The sequence below is a fragment of the Thunnus maccoyii genome, chromosome 17, assembly GCF_910596095.1.
Source record: "Thunnus maccoyii chromosome 17, fThuMac1.1, whole genome shotgun sequence".
Lineage (NCBI taxonomy): Eukaryota > Metazoa > Chordata > Actinopteri > Scombriformes > Scombridae > Thunnus > Thunnus maccoyii.
Window position 1 is genome coordinate 21,242,688 of NC_056549.1, and position 21,808 is coordinate 21,264,495.

The 21,808-nt window shown below is 41.6% G+C and overlaps 1 protein-coding gene across 3 annotated transcripts in view; it reads left to right on the forward strand.

Moving 5' to 3' along the window:
* The window catches only part of tmem121ab (transmembrane protein 121Ab), a 42,043-nt gene extending 24,098 nt beyond the window's left edge, over positions 1-17,945 (forward strand). Inside the window, exons 1-2 of one of the 3 annotated variants that reach the window (XM_042390312.1) lie at positions 540-557; positions 15,008-17,945. In XM_042390312.1, the coding sequence (XP_042246246.1) occupies positions 15,890-16,834 (945 nt within the window). In that variant the 5' untranslated portion in view covers positions 540-557; positions 15,008-15,889 and the 3' untranslated portion in view covers positions 16,835-17,945. Of the gene's footprint in view, positions 1-485; positions 559-15,007 lie in introns of those variants that run through there. The other 2 variants (XR_006092056.1, XM_042390311.1) reach the window with 2 other exon arrangements.
* Positions 17,946-21,808: the final 3,863 nt, after the last annotated feature.

Below are 21,808 nucleotides of genomic sequence, written 5' to 3' on the forward strand. Positions count from 1 at the left end.
TACATGTGTTCGGCATGTACTCCATTGTGTAATCTTTACAGTTAACTGTATGAAATACTGACACATGTACAATATCATACAGGCACAGCGAGAAGCCAATTTAATAGAAGTTTCAACACATCCAATATTTAAGTCTGAAAGTACTTTCCTGCTGCATGCAAACTGGATAAAGCAGAGCTGTGAATGCCTCATTATTATAATTGGGGAGCTATAGCATGTTCTGCTGTTAGCAGGCTGCTTTTGTGCTGCCTTCCACTGGCTCCTTCTCTTCAGCTCTTGTCGGGATGCATTTTATGTTTCCATCTTTTGGTGTTGTGATAATTTAAAGCGTTACGTGTGATAAGCACAGGCACTGGAGTCTCAAAGAATCTGTGACTGTGAGACGGCGTGAGGGCTGAGCATTTATGAATGGATTTTTTTTTTTTTTTTCCCCACTCTTGTCTCTTTGCCTGCTCTCTCTTTCTCTTTTCCTTTCTGCCTCTCAGCCCCCGCCCGAGTCAGTGTGCGGCATCCCATTGTACGTGACATTCAGCCTCAGTGTGAAAATCAGCAGATGGGTAATTTTGTTTGCATGGTTGGTGTGGCTATGTGGGTGTGTGTGTTTCCGTCTGTGTATTGAGAAAGTGGGTGAGGGAGAGCTAAGGAGCAGGGAATAATTTATGACCGCTGTACCCTATAATTAGCAAAAACTAAATTGCGTGTCAATGTAGGAGGCAGTTAAATAGGGCCCCGCTTCTGTCAAAGGACATTACGAGCCTCAAAAAAGAACTACAGTAGCAGGCGACAGTGCATTTCAACTGACTCCCTCTCTGAGCTGAAAAAATAGGATTGCTAAAATGGGAGCTAACAGCCTGAATGATTTTAGACCCAGTTCGGGGAGACCAAAACGCCAATAACTTTTTGATGAATTACTAATTCTCAATTAATTTTTGGCTTTTAATCTGTTAATAAAGGCGACAGCACAGCCCAAAGGCAGAATCACATTTGGAGACACAGAGCACATTGTCGAGAAAAGACTGCAAATTGCTGTTTTTTAATTCTTTCTCTATACACTCTGTTGCCTATCAAGGTGCAGACTACCCTGAGGTGTATGCGTGTTCGCTCGTGCGTGCGTGCGTGTGTGAGTGTGTGTGTGTGTGTGTGTGCATCAGCATAGCACTTCCACAGATGGAGGCTGTTCTCGTTTGAAAAGGCTGACAGCAGTTGGCTGATTGATCAGATTGACTTTTCAGCTCACAGCAACCCCCCGAGCTTCATCTGAAATCTTGAGCTAAGATGGGACAATATTTTTCTAACTCTTCAAATCAATTCACGCCGCAGCGTTCACAATACGATCCAAGCGGCAGATAATAAAAATTAGAACTTTGACAACAACTAAGCGTGATTGTGCAAAACAATGCTATTATTTCATTTTAAGCTTTTTTTTTTATCAGTCTTGAAAAGCTTAGACTGAATAATCTGACAATGTTCTTTATATAATACAGTCTCGTGAAAGGTATGCTATATTACATAAGATCACATGGAGGAGGATTCATAATCACTCATGATACAGTTTAAAAAATGAAATATGGTTGCTGATTAATGGCGCAAGAAATCTGTCAAGATTCGGCTCAACATTTGACATAAATGTATCAAAATTTACTCTAAATCTTTCAAATTTGAAGATATAAAGTAGCAGGAGCATTATTCTTTCCATCACAGTCACTTTTACTGACCTTGTCCCAGCAACCACAGGTGTCACATTTTCTTTTCAAACGTGAATTTTTTTCATACATAAATAAATGATCCACTTTCATGCAGGGAAGATTCTTGGCAAGGTTTATGCAATAACCTGAGGAAATGACTGCATTGACCTTTTCCAAAATAAAAAGGCTACATCAGCTTCGACCTCTGCGGATGCACGCAAGTATAACCCTACCTGTACAACCTCCTGGCTAGGTATCCGCCTAATATACCGGTTTTGACTTTTGCAGGAATGCACACAAAAACTTTGCACACCAACAGTGGCCAGTTTCTAAAAAAAAAATTGTCAGGCAGACAAGTGGAAGGCAACCCTGAATAGTCTACTGTGAAACTGCAGGGCTCTGTGCTTTAACAGCCTGACAGTGATGTAAACTGGGATGTCAACATCGATTGCTCCCTGTGCTGAAAAAACTGTCATAGGTGTTGGAAGTAAAGATAAGCCACTGATTGTTTGTGATTACAATAACACATTAATGTGCTACAAATGAAGTACTACACTGCGTTTTTCTGCCTCTTGATGCACGTCATCACATATTTCCATCATAATATATTGTATTATCGTCAGATCCGTGCTTTTACGGATTCCTTGGCACTCGAGTTTGAAAAGACAAAAGGTGACTGGGCCTTTTGCCATCTTGCCCCACTGGTTGTTGTCACTTCCTATCTGATAAGCTGAGACTGGTGAATTCAGCAACACAACACTATAAATCATTACTCATAAACAGACACATAACATAGCTTTTATAGGCTTCTATGAAAATTGTTTTTTTTTTTCAAATTCCTCTTTTCATTTCCCAGTTTAATTGTTCACAGTCACATAATTAATACCTCAGATTTTAATAGCTTATCTCAATGGCTCTTCTGTGTTGTTGATTGTTCGTAAATTACTGTGTAGCGTTGTTTGAGAAGCATGACATAACCAAAGTTTATTAGTGTGCCCCATCTGCTTGGGGGGGGGCCTCTGTAGGCTGTTTACTTCAGACAACCTGATGTTTGTGTCATTTATGATGCCTGGCTTCAGATCTTCCTAATTGATAAGAAGACGCCTGCATTAAGAACAACAGGATATGCTATCATCTTGAAGGGGAAGTCAGCGTCGCTTGATGTACATGAAAGAGCCAATTGTGTAGAAAGGTCTTAGTGGCACAGTAGCTCTTGAACATAACATCGCAAATTATTAAATGAATTACTATTAATATAAGGTTAGGGTGCATTTATAGGAAGTAAGCCATTGACAGGGAGAGATTCCAAAAAGTGGCACCTATGACATAATTCCCACTCAGTATTGTTTGTGCACCAAGTAGATCTAAAGACATCTATTACGGCACTCTGGCATTAAAGTCATCCATCACAGTCTACTGTCTTGTGAACCTTTGGCTACCATCCTGGACCACTATGTTGCAGCAGCAGAGCCAGGAAACTTAGTGTCACAGATTTCAAGTTTGCCAAAATCTGGACTCATCTTATTGCTGTTTGGCTACCGCCGTAGATCAATATGTTGCTCAAAGTGCTGATGGTGCTCAGAGAAGAGGATAGCACTGCGTTATTATGGATGTCGTGAGCTGTCTAATAAAAGGAGCATTTAGTTTGTTTAGCTTTGAGTAGTGACTACAGTATTATTCTTAAAGGGACCACATACCCACACAGGTGTTTTCAGTTACTCCGGCTAATTAGACTTCTACTCAGGTGGATGTTAGGTGGGGATATGCAGGGTAAAGTCAGAGCTCAGAAATTTCAAAGTTGAAAATTCCAAATTCCAATTCCGAAGCGTCTCACGATGCCAAATGCGACTCGTCTTCTTACAGCGGGCAGCATATGAATATCTGCAACGTTTCCTTTTGACATCACTCTACATAGATAATAGGTCTTATTTTATTTACAGTGTTTTTAGGCAGCTGAAATGACCACCAAGTTGATAACTTACCATTCACAGCGTTGACCTCGGTGTTCTCCTCTGTGGACGCTGCCATATTGTGTGCGAGTTGTCCGTCCTAACAGGTGCAGCAGGAGTTGTCAATCAGTCAGTTCTGAGAAGTGGTCTAATCAGGCAACATAATTGAAAACACCTGTGTGGGCGTACAATGGGTGTGTATGGGGCTTCTGTATCACATTATACTGTTAGTTTTCTGTCCATATGCTAAGATAGATGTGTATCTATTAATCTGCTGTAGTAGATAATAAGCACATAAAATCATTTTGTTAGCAAACAGCAGCATCATGTATTGTTGTCAGGCACAGGATAATATCATGTTACAGTAACCTGAATCATGTGTGCTTGTGTCTGTACATCAGTGTTGGGTAGTAATGTAAGAGATTTCTATGTAAACTGAGCTAAATGCATTATAGTTACTGATCCCAGTATCACTCTTTTACTTCGACACTTTGGGAGATCAGTTTGTTTGTTGGAGGAGAGCTGTATGGGAGGGTTGATATCATCTCTGTGTATCATAGACAGGCTGTTACAGGATGTGTTAGCTTGGGGCAGGGCCTGAACGCCTCCAACAAAAGGGGAGGAATATGATTTAAAGGGAAAATTGTTGTCTTATCTTCCTGAGAGTGTTCCAGGGGGTTCCCCAGCAAAAAGAGGATATAATTTATTCTCAATATCCACCCATAAGTAACACAGTGACAGATGGTATGACTCTTTTGGTGATGGGTTTCATACCCTTTCTGTAATAAAACATCTAAATGCAAAAACCTTATCAGATGGGGGAGCCTGGAACAAAATCTTGTCAAATCTGGTCTTCTCAAAATGATCTAATTTGTGTCAGTTCAGGGGTCCTTGACATGAAAAAGTTTGAGAACCACTGGTCTAGCTGACCACTGGTAAGCCTACATTCAGGGATCACTGGGTTTTGTTCAAGGTTGGAGGGTGTGTGAATGCCACAGCTTCACTGTGAGGATGGGATTTCTTCATTTTGTCATGGCCCTCGTTCACTACTCCCTACATTGACACTCAGTAGTTTACTCTATAGAATAAGAATCTCTATAAACTACTGAGAATATATGAGCAGTATAATCATTATTTGCATCATCACTGACAGGTGCAGTGTCACATGACTGTAATTTTCTCATCTATACAATGCTTTGAAGTGTAGGAATCATTAATGGCGCAATAACGCCCTTAAGTTCACACACAATTGAGATGGCTTAGGCTTAGCTGTGCACTAAAGTAATTGGGAAGTAATGCTGGATGCAGCTCTACATTCAGGAATCACTTTTGTTCAGATTCACTGTGAGACTTTTGGAGTGCTGTGTGCAGTCAAAAGGAAGTAATAAGTAATCAGAATTTGATAACATTTTCCAAGTAACTCGCTCAACACAGCAGTACGTGCAAACACACAATTACAGCACACAGCCAAATTATCCCATCTACAGCAATTACACATAAAATCTGTGAACTACTGAGCTGGTTCACAACCACATGCCAAAAGCTATAGCAGTCTGTTCACAATGACACAGTCCAGAGTTCTAGTAAAGCCTTGGGAGGCAACACTCGAAGTAAAGCCTGTAGAAAATGATCTTTTGCACAGTGCAGTATGAGTCACGTCTAGTTGTAAAAAAATGATTACAGTTGTATGATTATTTTAGTTTTAGTAAAGTCCTTCAGTTGTCTTGTTTCTATGATGTTCCAGTGAGTAAATATAAATTGGATGAGACCTTTTTACAGAGATGCACAACACTACTTAACTGCACCTCAGCGGAAGCGGTTGCCAAGGAATTTGACACTCCTCAGTGAGTTGCTCAGCAAACAATTGTCTAATCCTAAGTGAAATATTGTTTTCCATTTCATTATCAAACAAAGCAGGTGACGCCTTCAGCGAACAACCTGCCCGTGAGACGCATTCAAAGTTTTGCGACGTTTCGTCAAACTCTCCGTTTCATCATCGCAGACGTGAACAGAATCTGACGAAGATCCTTGTTAGCTACCAGACACCTCCACTTAAGGTAAATGATCTTGTGTTTGGTTTTAAAAACCCGTCATCCCTTAAATGTGGAACGTTTCTCACACCATCAATAGATTTACTTCACTCGCCTTTTTTTATGGAAGATCATTTTTTAAGACTGAATATAAGATGAAATGACTTGTTGAAAGGGACATTTTTGCGCCTTCCTGCCTGTTTTCTCTCTCTCAACATAAATCCCTGGCTGGTAATATTTAAATCTGCTTCCTCTGTAAAGCTATCCATTTTAACTCCCTGCTCATTAGCAGCACTTCAAATCCTCCCTGTATCACATCTCTTCTTCCTTTTATTCAATCACGTGGAACAGCAACCCCTTGCTCTCTTGCGTCAATCCCTCTCTTCGTCTTCCTCCATCTCATCTACTTACTCTTTTTCTCCTGTTACTTTTTCCCCTCTGAGGACGGCGCATGAAGGTGACTGGTCTCGCCCTTTTACCTGCCACTGCACATCCTGTTTTATGCAAAACAGCAACGCGAGTGGGTGTTTAATGGAGAGAGAAAACAAAGTGAGCTTAGTAGTGGTCAGACACTATCTGACAGATCACAATTCTGAGGATTCTAACTTCCTTGGTTTACAGCTACATGTGCAGCAGTATTAACACAATACAGAAATGATAAATACTGAATAGGACCTCTGAGGGTTCTGATGTCTTTGGGAAGTCATAATACCCTCAAGTGGAATGGAAAGCAAACAGAGAGGCGGCGTGACTGGAATGAGGTATGGATGCCACCTCTCTTAGGGGCGGCCAGATTAGAAATGGCGACAGTGAACACAGGAGGAAGAATTGCAAGGCATGGCAAAAGAGCAAGCTGAGGAAGAGGGGGGGAGGAGGAGGAGGAGGGTGAGTTATTGACACAAAGATTAAATGGATCTCCCTGTAAAACCGCTGGATAAAAATCACTTCTGTCCCTGGGTGATCACACACCCAAATTATCATTAGAGGAATGAATATGAGAGCCGGTGTTGCACAGTCAAATCAATATGCTTGTTAAACTCCTGCATGGGTGCATGGGAGAATTAAAAGCTGAGGGAGTGTGTAATGGCGTGTTACCATGGTACAGTTTCAATGCCACGCCAGAAATGTTTGTCTGAGTGAGTGTGTGTGTGTGTGTGTGTGTGTGTAAAGATGGATGAGGGGTAATGGTAATCGCTGCGGCACTTTGCTCTTTTGTGGCCCTAAATTAAAAAAAATTAACAACAATCACTTGAAGGGACAATCCAATTATCAGTGCGAGGGGTAGTTACAGTATGTGCTTGAAGGTGTTAGTGTGTGTGTGTGTGTTTTTTTTTTTTAACAAAAGCAATTAAAAGGAAGCAAAACTTAATTATTTGGGGGATTCAATTGTTATTGCTTAGGTTTAAATCTAAAAGGAGCAAAGCAGCTGAGGGTTTTATATGCCGTCCTGCTCCGCTGACTGCAATTTGGGAATTTTGGTAAAAGTGAGAGAAAATGAGGGGTTATTTTTCAGGGATGGGGTTATGTTTCCTTGATCAGAGCTGACAGCGGCATTACAGGCTAGAGCACATTTTGATATTAAAGTGTATTTTGTGGGTCAGCTGAAAGGCCCTAAACTACAACCTGCAATAATTCTTAAATTGAGTGGGGTTTCCTTTCTCACAGACGGCACAGGAGTAGCGCTGGTGAGAAGTGTTTCCTCTTTTCTCACCGGGTTTCTTTTTGTCGTCTTAAACTATCGTTAAAAGGGGTCTTCGCTGTCTGTAGGAAAAGCCTCAATCTACTCAAAGATGTCATACAATTTCGGTTGAAAGTCATGTTTTTTAAGCTGCACTAATCAATATGTTTATATTAAAAAAAAGGTGTTGCTCATAATGACAAACCCATGGATAATTATCACCCGACTCTGACATTTCCCTCAGCTCTAAGAGGCCTTTTAACAGCTCTTTTTTTTTTTGTCTTTTCCATCCAGCAGATCACAGTCCCAGCAGGCAACCGTTTTTATCAAAACACTCTAATAAACCGACTGTACACTACCTGCCCAGCACCAAACGGCAAACAAGCTGGTGAACATAGTGCTAAGGACTTGATGGAGACCAAAAATGAACTAAAACAAGAGGGAATGTTGGACTTATTTTCATGGAGTGACAGTTCCTGCTGGGCGTTTGTGAAGACAGGTAGCTTTAAAAAAAAAAAAATCAATAAAATGCTTTAAAATCTTATGAAATCGTTTATGTTATAAAAAAAGCTTTTATTCTTTTTAGGTATCTTCCCTTCTTTTCTTGTAGCCCTCTGTAGATTTGTGACAACAGCACCTTTTTTTTTTTCCTTCAAATGCTTATTCACAATCACAGACATAAGAGAGGAGAGTGTACTCTGTTCTTTATAGAGAGCTGAGGTGAAACCAGAACTTCCGTCTTCCGTCCCAGAGGTAAGAAAATCAAAACCACACTGACATTTCTAGTAACCCCAGATGACTAAAAATACAGCTCCGGAACATAACAGTACGTCCTGGAGTTCACTCCGCTGACTAGAGATGGGATTTTTGTACAATTTTTTAATATAATTGTGTTCTTGTTTTTAGCAGCACATAACACACAGCGTTTCCCTCGAGGGCGAGGAGGGCTGAATGCCACCGTCTTCACAAGCTGAGGCCAGTTGAGCGGTAGGCTGTGAGGATATGACACTGACGCAGGGAAAAACAGACAGGGAGGAAAGACCGCAATATTTTTTTAAGACAGCGGTAATTACAGTTAAACAGTTGGAAAGAGATGAGAAGAGAGTGTGGGTGGACATCAAGGATAAAGGGAGAAACTTGATGTATACATGCTGTGCTCACGGGGGCTGTAGTCTGAATGTTAACAAATCAATCATTGTTTAAATTAGTTAAAATCACAGACGGTTTAAATCATAATGGCACACGCTGCCGCACATACTCTATTTATCAAATATAGAGGGGGCAAACCCCTTGGAATGGGTTTCTTTTTTTCAGAAAGGCAGATGAAAGAAAGAGTCAGTGAGAGATTGCATTGAGTTACAGAAGCTAGTTGAAAAGCAGTTTTAAGTGGAGTTGGGATTTGGGCTCTTTGTACAGTTAGGTAACTCAAAGAATCGGCTCGGCGCTTTTGATTAAAGCCTTGTCCAGACCGCATGTTACCAGGAAATAGAAATTATAAAGTACTTAAACAAAACTTTTCACAGCTTTATCATCACTTCATCGTTTTTGGACAGTACTTCAAGGGTGTCTTGTCTGCATATACATTGGCCAACTAGTCATCTTCGTCCCCCCCCCCACCCCCCCCCCCACCCCCCCTGTGTCAGTGACTAACTGCCGGGTGGGATGTCAGAGGGCTGCTCTTCACTTTGATGATGACTCACTGTGGCACGTTGCCTTTGATCCTCTCCCCAGCTTTGTGAATAAAGAATACACTTTGATTGACGCTGCGCACATTATGGCCGTTTGAGAGTTGGCAAGGGAGAAAAAGACGTGTCTGTCATGTTGAAAAGCCCCCCCCCACCCCCCCACCCCTTCTGTCTCTGCTGCTGAGGGCCAAGTTGGGAGGAAAGCACTTTTGAGCTGCTTTCAACATCTAACCCTATACAATGACTATGATGGGAGCCTACCCTGTGCAGCAGCTATCCATCCTTTGTCATGTGAGGCGTGTTTGATTTCAACAGCGTTTGATCAACACCCACGGCTATTTAAAAGCACCGACAGCCCAAACACAGATTGGGTTAGTTACAGTTATGTACTGAAATGAACCCTCGGTGCTTATCGTACACACAATGTGACATGGGAAAGTAGAGTGAGGATCAGCCTTAATCAACCATAATGGATGATAAAATGAGCTTAGCCACTGCAACAAAACACGAGCCTCTTCTTACTTTCAGAAGCTCCTCAGTATTCTAACCCAGAGCAACCTCATAAAAAATTACAAGCATATTATGCAGGGATAACAAGAAAACAAGAGAATGGAAAATCTAAGAGCAGCAAGTAACACGTGAGCCGTGTGTGTGTTATGTTTTGATTAATTGAGGTGTGTGCCACAAAATAGGTGGAAAGGACTTAACCAGCCAAAAATAATAAAGATGACAAAATGCAAAAAAAAAAATGTGTTTAGAATTTCACCACAGCAGCATACTGATCTATTCAATACTGTAGATATATACTGTGAATAATGCATCGCAGACAAGGATAAGCCCCCGCGAGAGCAGCTGAGTCTGGTGGTTTTAATACATTAAGGAAATGCACTGAGCGCCTAAGAGATGTTACACACATTCATCAGTTCGACTTGGGGGGAATCAAGCAGACATCTTTGAATACAGCCAGGTTGCTTATTGGTCCCAGCAGGGGGACATGAGACATGTCTTAACATCTATTCAGGGATTTGAGGATATAATTCCTTGCTATTTATAATCAGTACAAGATGTATGCGATCAGTAAAGTATGTGGTTAAAGAGGCTGTGAAAGATGGGATGAAAAAAAATGTGACCGGCAGATTGCAATCCCTTCAGCAACCTTTCAGGGAGCCGAAAAGTGTCTGTATGTGAGTTATCATGCGTGCACGAGGCTGTCAGTGTACGCCTGCATGCTTGTGCAGTACATATATGTGTGTGTGTGTGTGTGTGTTTCTGTGTGTGCGAGCGTTTGTTCAGCCGAGCTGTGCTGAGCCATACTGGGCAAATTCAAAGCAATCTGCCACCTCTCCCAAAACTAGCCAAGCGCTGACTCTAACACAAAGGACGGTGCAGAACACCTGCTGAGATGATGGAGATGGCTGGCAGCCAACGCAACATATGGGTCTCATTCTGGCCCTAATGAAGACAACCTGACATAAATATCGGACAAAATGGAGTGCTCTGGAGACCTGAGCCGTCCCACTGCAGTGTTGCTGACATTGACGTAAACATTTAATCATCCTTGGGGTGTTGAGGCAGGAAAAAAAAGGAGAGCGGAAGCGAGAGGAGAGAAAGCAGAGTTGGGGATGTAATACAATACATTTAATGCATAACAATGCGGCTTCCCAAAAGCATAAACATCTCGGTGTTCTTTGAAGCCAACAGGTAACAGAGCATACCATCCACGGTTGCAGGATGAAATGATTTCGGTGCTGTAAACAAGTGCTGGTTTTACAGTCAGAACCACTCGGCGTTAAAATAAAAAGCTTTCTTGAAAGACAAACATCAATCCAGAGAGAACACATGTATGTAATTAAGTTGAGTCAGTGCCTGAAAGAGAACTGTTTTTTTGTGCATCTTCAAAAGCAGCACCTGAAAATAGCACGGCTTAAATAACCCAAAAGCTTTGATTTGGTTTTCTTTCCACATTCTAGAGAGTGGAAAAATCATGTGCCAAAATACTGTTCTCCCAGTTGTATTGACTGCCTTGTTCTTTGGCCCCAAATAGGTCATTTTTCACTTTTTTTTATTTATTTATAACAACTGCAAAATAAACAACAAAAAGTTGCATTAATGCCACTTGCTGCCCCAACCTTTGTGATCCATGCGGAAGTCTTGCGGCCAGTTAGGCAGGATAGCCGTTAATAAAAATGCCTGACAAGGCAGCTCTGGCTGTTTAGAGAGATAATGGCCTGAACCACAGACACAATAACAGTCTCCCTCTGAGAAGAGATGTTGTACTGCCAGTTCACAGCCCTCCATGTCGCCTATTTATAGTACACCATAATTAATATGCTGTAATTGAAGCACATAAGGAAAGCTGAAACATACAGCGTGCGGTACACAGCGGGACTGTGCTCTTACAGGGGGGGGAGAGAAAGAAAAAAAAAAAGCCAAGCAAAGAAATGATTGTCGTCACAGCCATCTGATCTCATATCGAAGGACATTTCTTCCCCTTTTTTTTTCCCTCTAATTCTTCAGTGACAACCCTGGGCTAATCTTAAGCCTCGGGTTATACATTATAAATGCTGAACAGAAATTATATGCAAAAAAAAAAAAAAAAAAAAGATCATCATCGTGTCATCATTTCACACAGACAAAGGAACTTTTCTACAGTATATGACAGAGAGGATTATTAATCATCTATTACTGTCAAAGTTCATAAGCTTCCTGTTTCGAAGCTCCGAATCACGCAGATGACATCTCGGGATCCATGTTTCACTGCTGAAGTCATAATTCCTGTGAGGTTCAAACCATCCAATTTAGCACTCTCATATTATTTAATCTGTTCATTAGGGAAACAATCTCAAAGTCTTTTTTTTTTTTGGTAATTAATGGCATTTAAATGATGATGTGATGTAGTGTATATGTGGGAGCAGTCTTCCTTATAGCATGTTAATGATCCACAGCATTCTGCTAATCAGTCAATTAATCACCATCTTATGAATTTAATCTCTTACTTAGGCTCTGTTCTACATAATGGGTTTTAAACATTCAAATCCACGCTTGGATTACAAATGAGGCTCATTCTGGTGCCATGCTCATCTTAAACTGGTCTTCCATTGATAGGCTTCGGGATGTCATTCGATGTAACGTGTTGTTTTTCTTCCTCGACGCGCAAATATGCGTTATGTCACATTTAAATTCCCGCAAGGAGACATTAAAGCTCTGTATGTTTCTGTTTATCCTTTATGGGTGTGCGATACAGTTCACGTTCTTTGAGGGCGGTGCTTTTATGATGAGAAATAACCTCTACTCACTCTTTGGATCTCGTTCAAAAAAAAGCTCAAAAGCCTATTTTGCTTTGGTGATTTCACACAGAGCGGCGGGAAACAAACTCATGTTTATTTATCACATACTTAAATCTCTCACATCAAGACCTCAGTTAGTCAAAATGGGAGCGAAATGGCAGTCTTTGATTTAGAAACGTAAACATAGCGCTTGAGCAATATGGAATGCATTTCTGAAAGCAATTTCACTCAAAGGTTAGCGAAAATGTTTTTTTTTTGTTTGAAGCACTTTTTGTGACAAATTAAATTTTTTTGTTTTGGTAATGGTAATATTTTCTAATTTTAATACCATTTTCTCTTAAAGCACCCTTTATGAATAATAATAATAATAGTAAACTTTATTTATATAGCACTTTTCATAACATAAAATGCAGCTCAAAGTGCTTTAAAAGAAAAGGTATTAAAAACAAAAATACAGGTATTTGATAGGAAACATTAAAACAACAACAAAAAAAACAATAAAAACTTAAGAGCCCTTTATGAGGGGGTTATAAGTTATAACTAATGACTTTATTAATGGTAAATAGCTGCATTTATTTAGCATTTTTATATAAGTCATTTTCAGTGTTCCTTCGCACACACACTCACACACCGATGGCAGCAAGCTACCACACAGAGTGCTGGCACAACCAATGGGTTCAGTATCCTGCCCAAGAACACTTCCACATGTGGACAGGAGGAGTCGGGGTTCGAACCACCGACTTTCTGATTAGTGGATGACCCGCTCTACCTCCTGAGCCACAGCCACCCCAGAAGTTGATGGTTAATACATGCTTTCTATATATGCTTTATAGATTATGAAAAACCTCTTTGTTTGTCCCTTGTTAGACTATTTGATCACTTTTTCCTATAAATGAATGACTTATTAATATTTATAACTGCAAACTTGATGGCTTCTTAGAAAGTTAGAACATCTATTAATTGATTATCAACATTTATAGCTGCATTGTTGACAAAGGAGAGGATGGATACCGGCCAATCGGATTTGTTAAGCCGGGCTTTTCCTCTAGAGTCTCCATGAAGTTCACATTTGTAGTTCAGTCAGCCAACTTATGTGGGTAGATGTTATTTAAATGTAGAGTATGTACAGGATTAGTGTTTGACATGTAGACTCTGATCTCATCGCTCCTCACAAGGAAACATTGATCTCACACAGCAGGGAGTGAGGAGCTACAATACTGACTTCCCCCCTAGAGGAAGATAGACTCAGAGCCTACAGGTGGAGGTGGGGCTTTTGAAATGCTATAAGAACAGCAGCAAACAAGCACAAAACGATGGAGATGACAGGAGGGCGCCGCAACTCTGGCGAAACTGTCACGATTTTATTCCGACGTTGGAGATTTGCCTGCGTCGGTGGAATCGCTTGATAAGTCGTTTGGTGCGTTAGCCAAACAACTTTGCTTATAGGAGCAGTGCCAGTGCTCTCTGAATGATACAGTTATATCTTGATTTGGAACATACCTCCACTGACAGACACGCTAATGTGATTTATTGTTCTGCCTGAAGGATCCAGTGACAGGAGGAGCAGGATGAAACAAACAGAACAGAGTGACAGATAAATTCTAGTTTCTGCTGAAGCTCACCAAACTTGAACCAAAGGAGACGTTTCTGCTCAATTAACACATTTCACTTCCTTTCATCCAGCCCTGTTATCTCTCCATGCTAATATTTAGACACGCTGGGTTATTTATGGATGAGGCCAGCACGCAAGGTGGGCTCCTGCTGGCGAGTTAAGCACTCTGCAGCTGTAGATTTTTTTTTTTTTTTAAGAGAGTGCTCTAAACTTTCAACTGGATTGTTGATGAGGTGATGATGAGCCCCGCCCCCCCCCCCTCCCCTCCTCCCTCCAGTCCGTCACGTGCCTCAACACACACATCAGTTGAAATACTAAACAGGTCAAAACAGAAACACCTTGAAACATCATTCAACAAAAATAGACTGTAATTGGAGACTATAAATGGAGCTTGAGCTGAAGGTAAAATTAAACGTGGACAATGCTGTCGTTATCAATGTGCAGTCTGACACATTTTTACCAGTGAGCACACACCAAGGAGACACTTGATAGTTTACACGTGGTTTTGTTTCCTGTGCTATGGATTTCTGACTCTTCCTGAAGATGCACCACCAAAAAAAAAAAAAAACATACCATGAAACTGCCTCACAGTCCTTGGAAACTACCCCGGACTCACACAAAATATGTGCAGGAAATGACCCTCGCCTAAGAAGAAAAATTTGTGTCGAGCAGTTAGTTACTATATGAGACTTTAATTTGGTCTCTACAATTTCTTGAAATAAATCCTTAATTAATGTTATTCCCAAAATTAAACCACTGGGTATTAAGGCCCCAAATATGCTGAATATAGTAACACTGGAGCATATTAAGCCATGTACCCAGATGTCTTGTGACACACACATATAATAGAGAGGTAATGGCACTCTGAAGCAATCTTACTGTAACATGTGCAATATGTTCTGTCCTATCAATAGTGAAACAGGCTGTATATGAGCCAAGTTGACACATTACTTGGCTCCTCATATGTGGCAGGCCGTTGGCAAATGAAAACTGTGTTATATGGCCCAGTAGTGCTGACAGGTTTCTTTCTCCTTCTCCTCCACCCTCCCTCTCTTCTCCTCTTTATTTCTCCCTCCTCTAGGCTGTGGAGAGGCTGGCACGTGGCGAGAGGAGGGGGGAAGGATGGATCTTCAGCCCAGTGTAAGAGCCTCCCCCCGGGGAAGCCGGCGTCGGACGCAAGGCCTCATGGGCCGTTGACCTGCTGTCTCTGTGATTTATGGCGGCTGGGGGCCTCTGGCCACTGCAGACTCCTCTCCTCTCTCTCCTCCGTTTCCCTTCACACACACTGCAGGACTGCGAGGAACCACACACACTGCACCACCATCTGCAGGAGTATCCAAAGAGGAATTCCTCGCACATGCTGAGCTGCAGCACGGGTGCGCGCACGCATACATCCACATGCTGGATCACCGCTTTGCACAGTGTCTCATATAAAAATAAACACCTCCATAAACATTTCTGCACTGCAGCACTGTGTCCCGCAATCCCATCACATGTCTATTAGACTGAGCTTGCTCTCAGAGTATTCTCCATTTGACTGTTTGTGGATTACATTCAGTCATGGTGTGTCAGCTGAGCCCTCAGTGTAGCTGCTGCTCAGGGGCAGAGCCAAATCAATGGAGGTCCGCTGAGTAACGAGGTGATGTTCCTGTTTTCACATGGTCTGAGAGCAATCAGCAGCCAGCATCTCTGCGCTGACTCCACAGACTGCTCTGCTTCTACGTTGCAATAACGTCCTCCTCAATGGACTATTAGTGCAGTGACTTACAGCGTTATTTTAATGTTGGACACACTGTAGCTGGACATTTGCTCCTGTGCACACCAGAGCTGTCACGACACCTTAAACAGTTTTATTCTCCAACCTTAAAGGTTTGGAGCAGACACAGTACCGTGTGTACCTTCTGGAATTTATTTTATATTGAAAGCCGTGGACTGAGAGTGAGAGCCAGCAGGTGCCCTCGCCATGGTGTTGCCGCCTCCAGACAAACGCCACGTGTGCCTGACCACTATTGTCATCATGACCAGCATGGCCTTCATGGACGCCTACCTGGTGGAGCAGAACCAGGGTCCCAGGAAGATCGGTGTGTGTATCATAGTGCTGGTAGGGGATGTATGCTTCCTCATAGTGCTGCGATATGTGGCAGTGTGGGTCGGCGCCGAGGTGCGCACCGCCCGACGAGGATACGCCATGATCCTCTGGTTTCTGTACATCTTTGTGCTGGAGATCAAGCTCTACTTTGTCTTTCAGAATTGCAAAGCTGACAGGAAGAGTCTGGAGACGGTGGCCCGGAAGGCTTTGACGTTATTATTATCTGTGTGTGTGCCAGGTTTATACTTGGTTCTAGTGGCTTTGGATAGTATGGAATATGTGAGAACTTTCCGGAAGAAGGAGGACATGAGGAGCCGTCTGTTCTGGGTAGCTCTGGACCTACTGGACCTGCTGGATATCCAGGCCAACTTGTGGGAGCCCCAGCGGACAGGCCTGCCCATCTGGGCCGAGGGCCTGATGTTCTTCTACTGCTACATCCTGCTGCTCATTCTGCCCTGCGTGTCGCTCAGTGAAATCAGCATGCAGGGGGAGCACATGTCGCCCCAGAAGATGATGCTGTACCCAGTCCTGAGCCTGGTCACCATAAACGTGGTCACCATCCTCATACGAGGTGTAAACATGGTGTTGTTTCAGGACAGCCGTGTTTCCACCATCTTTGTCGGCAAGAATGTTGTGGCTATTGCTACCAAGGCGTCCACCTTCCTGGAGTACCGCAGGCAGGTGAAGGAGTTCCCACATCCGCAAAACGCCATGGCGCTAGAGCTGCAACAGAACTCTGTCAGCCACACTCAGCCGCTGCCCAATGCCACCAGTTTGCCCCATGAACCTTCACCAGCGCAAGACGCCATTGACACATGACCGCCAGCGCTGGACTCAGCACCATTAGAAACTGACTGCTTTTTATGAAAGCTGCTGGAGTGGAGGTAGATAGAGAAATCAACTGCATGACAGGATGATATTCTGCTCTTGTCAAGCTCACATGAACTGCTGTGAAACCATAAAAGAGATTTTCAGCATCACCTGCCTGTCAGAACATACTGTAAACCTTCACTTGACTCTGAGTGCAGTGTGCAGACTTTAAAGTCAAAACAAAGGTTTTTATCGTGCTATTGTGTTTTTAATTGTTAAAGATGTTTTAAAGGTTTAAACTGTAATAAGAGACAATCTCCGTACTCTGCAGCCCAGTGACATTATGTTGTGTAAAATGGACAGTTGGTCCCCCCTCAGTGAGTATCTTATATATTTTAAAAGGTCACTTTTTTCGACAGTGCATCCGTGGCATTTCCTTTGAATTCCAGCACCAAAGGACATCCCACTCAGCGTGATGCGCTTCTGACGGAGAGGAGGAGCAGAGAATGACAAGGGTCAGTCATGAGGGGCTATCTGTGCTGTGCTAGAGCGAGGTTGGCGGCAGACGAATGCTTTTGGTTCTGTTTGTCTTCTGCTGAGAAAGAGGCTGTCGGGAAGCTGCTGCCTCGGTCAGTGTTACGCTTTACGACCAAAGGTCTGATTAAAGCACCGGAGCTCAGCACTATATACCATCCACTGCAGGCATCCAAGCGTGTGTTTTACTGTGTGTGTGTGTGTGTGTGTGTGTGTGTGTGTGTGCGTGTGTGTGCATGTGTATGTGCACGCACACTAGTATATAGAGAACGTATGCCTGCATCCAAAAGTGTGCGCGTTCGTCACAGGAGGTTTAGGTTATTTCAGATTGTTTTGGAACAGATGCCGGTGGTTGATGTGTGTGATGAATTGCAAATGAGACATATTATGTAGTGATGTCAGGAAAAAAAACAAGATGGGAAGAAGATGCTTTTTGTTTCCTGTACTGTACATTCCTCTAAAACTAGCTCAAGCCTTGAAGTCAGAGAATGCAGAGATCAGAGTCCAGAGAACGCCTCATTGAAGAATTGACAAAAGAAAAAACATAAATACAATAATATACAAACAGAAAATACTTTTTTTCGGATGTAATTCAGTTTATTATCATTATTATTATTATGTACATTCTTTACTTGTTGGAGGCCGATGATGTTTTAATAAAAGTATAAATAAAAGACTAATAATGAGAGCTTTGTTTGTTTTTTTCATATTGTTGATTAAGATTAAATAAAACATAATTTTTTGGTAAATGACTTTCACAGAGTATTTGGTGCTCTTGCTTGTACTTCAAAGCAACTGCAATATAACAACATAACAGCCACATCACTGAAAAGCCATTTCTGTCTTCATGTTTTGCATGGAAGAAACCTCCTCATGGACTCCTTGGCATTAATGTTCTACCCCTCGGGTTATACATTTGGGGAAAGCAAGCAATGGATTTGTCCTTAAAACGCGATAAAAATGTATGAACCTTTTCTCAAATTGTTTCTCCTTTTTCCCTCCCAGTTCTCATTATCACCTTCCCCCGCTTCCCTTTCGTTCTGTTAACACTAATCTCTCTCTGCGCTGACCCCATATCAGTTATCAAATGGAATTTTTGTGTTATTTGTGTTTCTACAGAGAAATGTATTAACTGAACCAAGTGTCGTGGATGGAGGTGGAGAGGTCAGCCACATGAGGAAAGTCACTTTACTGGCAGCAGGTTAACTAAGGTTAGCTGCTGATCTCAGCTCACGGAGACGTGCTCAGACCCTGAAGGGCCCCACTCCTTAAACAACAACTGTCGGCTGTAGAGTGACAAAGGGACTGGATGACTAGCAGCGGAGTAATGTTTCCCTTCACTTGGCATAACCATCATGTAAGACATGTTTAAAAAGATCATATTGGTTTATTTCATGGTTCTGAAAATGCTCCTCTGCAGAGCTGTTTCTATTTAAACTACTGAAGCTAAATCAGACTGACTGGACTGCAAAGACTTGAACAAACTTATAATTTACAAAGGTATATTTAACTTAATTCAGCCTCTGGCATTTACTGTAAGCTAATATTAATTTGCTTTGTAATCAACTCCAGGAGTAGGTAAGTAGGTTTGCTCTGTATATTTCCAAATATCCTTATGGCAAGCAAAGACCGCCATTGTAATAGCTTATATATTTATTTATATTCAGGTGAAATTCTGCTTGGTCAGCAAATTGCATGAAGACCTGACTTATCTTTGCTTAAAACTCTTATCTTATCTTTGAGGCAAACTCAAAACCCTGTGCAGGAACTTATGTCACCGCAAGAAACTAAAGTTTCACTTGGAAGTGCTGATTTCATTCCCCCTGCCCACTGTTGCTTCAAGCTCATCAAACAACTGCTTGTTTAACTGTGAGTGAGCAGGATCAGTTTGGGGCTTACAGTATCTGAACAAACTGTCAGTCTCTTCTATTGGAATCTTCACTGTAGAAACATATTGATTGTGCTTGCTGGTGGAGTATTAAATATTTCTGAGGCGTATCTCTCCGGGCACATCCAGTTAATTCTAGTTGTCTGTTTTCAGTTCAGCTCTTGTCTTATTCTAGTAGAAGGCCTAATAAATTATATAAGTATAAGGCCTAGTAACTGACACTGAAAATGGAGAAAAACAGTAAAATTATTATATGGGCCTGAAAAGGCTACAAGACGAGCGTGTTGTGTGTGTAGCGTGTCTTAGTTATTTTCAGTTGTAGATAATTCTTCATTCTGTATATCTGTCATATACTCACACTTTCCTGTAAAGCTTTTGGAAGCAGTCAGAATAATGTCCTCTGTCTTTCTGAGCTCCTTGTCATGACGTTTTATGACACTCGTAATTCTTAGCTGCATGGCAGATGATCTGGTCCCCAGTCCACTGATGCAGTAAAGACATTAGGAGATGCTTCCGACTCATATTCACTCATCAGGAATTTATTTCTTCCACGGCAGCAAAACAGATCACACAAGTCATTAGAAACTACCACAGGTTAAACTGAGCTAGCTAAACAGTTTTAGGTCTGAATAACTCTAAAAGACACACTATAAACAGACTTGAACATAATGCAACACTTTGTAGTGTAATTGTTGAATACGTAAATAGATGTCTAGTCCTTGAATATAATGCGCGACCCACTTCTTCAAACATAATTTCCAGAAAAAAATGGGTTTTTTTACCCAAACTGTCAACTGATTTAGGTAATCTGGTGGCATGTGTCCAGCCTGACGGATCTTCTGTGTGCTTCTGTTTCTCACTTCAGCTTATAATAATGTGGGTTTATTGTAGGCGTCGCATTGTTGCCATATTTCAGCAGTTACTTCCGTGAGTACAATGTTATCATGGCTGATAGAAAAGATAAACAAAATATAAGAACAAAGCTGTAATGAACAGGAACTATCTTTAAAAAGTGACAAAGGTTGTTCAGGTCAGATTCGAACCCAGGACACCACTGTGGCATCATTACATGATATGCTGTAGGCACTGGCAGACTCAGCGGGGGAGTCATAGTAGAGCAAACATTATAAAATGCCCTCTGAGGTGAACACACAAAGGAGAAAACATACCAACGTTCTGTAATCACTGTCTTAGTTATAGGTAAATCAGGATGAAGGGCCCTATAGAGCGCCTCTATATGTGACAATCAGGAATGAAGCGCCCTCATAGTTGCCCTTCCAGTGGAGGAAAATGTGATAGTGCCCTGTAAAGTATCCCCACGAGATGTATTGCAGTGCCTTATGAGTTGCCGTTGTAATAGGGTGAGCTGGAGGTTCTGCATGGATGCCCTTCTAATGAAAAAAAAAATGGAAAAAGTGCCCTCTTGGGTGCCCCCAGGGGTTAGAAAACATGATGCCATGATTAGTGTCCTTTCAATGAACAAAATACATGGTGAAGTGCTCTATAGGGTGCACGGTAGAGCTGCAAAACATGATGAAGTGCTCTATAAGGTGCACTGTAGAGCCGGAAGCATGAAGTGCCCTATAGGGTGCCTAAAGTGCCCTTCCAGTGAAGAACATGAGATACTTTGCGCTATAAGATGTCCTTACGATGGAGTAAACTGGCCATTATGGTAGAAATGAATCTATCCTTCAGGTAGGCTGAGCATTAGGGAAATTAAGCATCCTTAAAAACATTTTGTAGTTGTTGTAGCTGACATTATTCCACTAGTTTGCTCAGCCATTCCCCCTTTAGATTGTTCTTTTGTCTTTGGTTCACTCTAGCCTAAGCTAACAATGTCAACTGCATCAGCTGAGCGATCATACTCCAAACTGAAGCTGATCAAGACCCAGCTTAGAAACAGATGTGGAGAAGGAAGGCTCTCAGATCTTCTGCTGTTGTCCATTGAGAGGGACATCCCAATTGACCATGACTAGGTCATTAACATTTACAAATTCATGCCAAAAGAATTCTCTTTTAATTCGACCAGGCTTGCTTCTTGCTTCCCTGACAAGATTGCTCAAAATAGCTAATTCTCAAAATGTTAATAGTTCCATGTTTTTACTACAGATGTGTTCGAGAAATAAATATTTAAAATGTTACCCACTCCCTGAATTTAATTACAGATGTTATAATAATAGTGTTTTTTTTTTAAAAAATTAAATTCTTTTTAATACACAGGTATTGTTTTCCTTATATTTTGAATCACGCTATATGATGTTAATCTTATAGGGTGTTAATCATTGTTCTCTGCTGATGGGGCCCCTTTGAATGTATCAGGTGCCCTTTATATTTTTTTGCCCATGCAGACACCCTGAGTCTGCCATCAGTTTCTGTTGATCTGTTCATGATACCCAAGTTGGCTGTTTTTATATTAATGTCCACATTGCATAACTGTTTACAGTCAATCATCTAGAATGAGACAAATAACTCTACCCCAATAAATAATCCATCAAAATCTTGTCACCTTACACTTTATTGTCACATCTAGGTCTCTGTATTTAGAGCATCCTTGCTAGCTG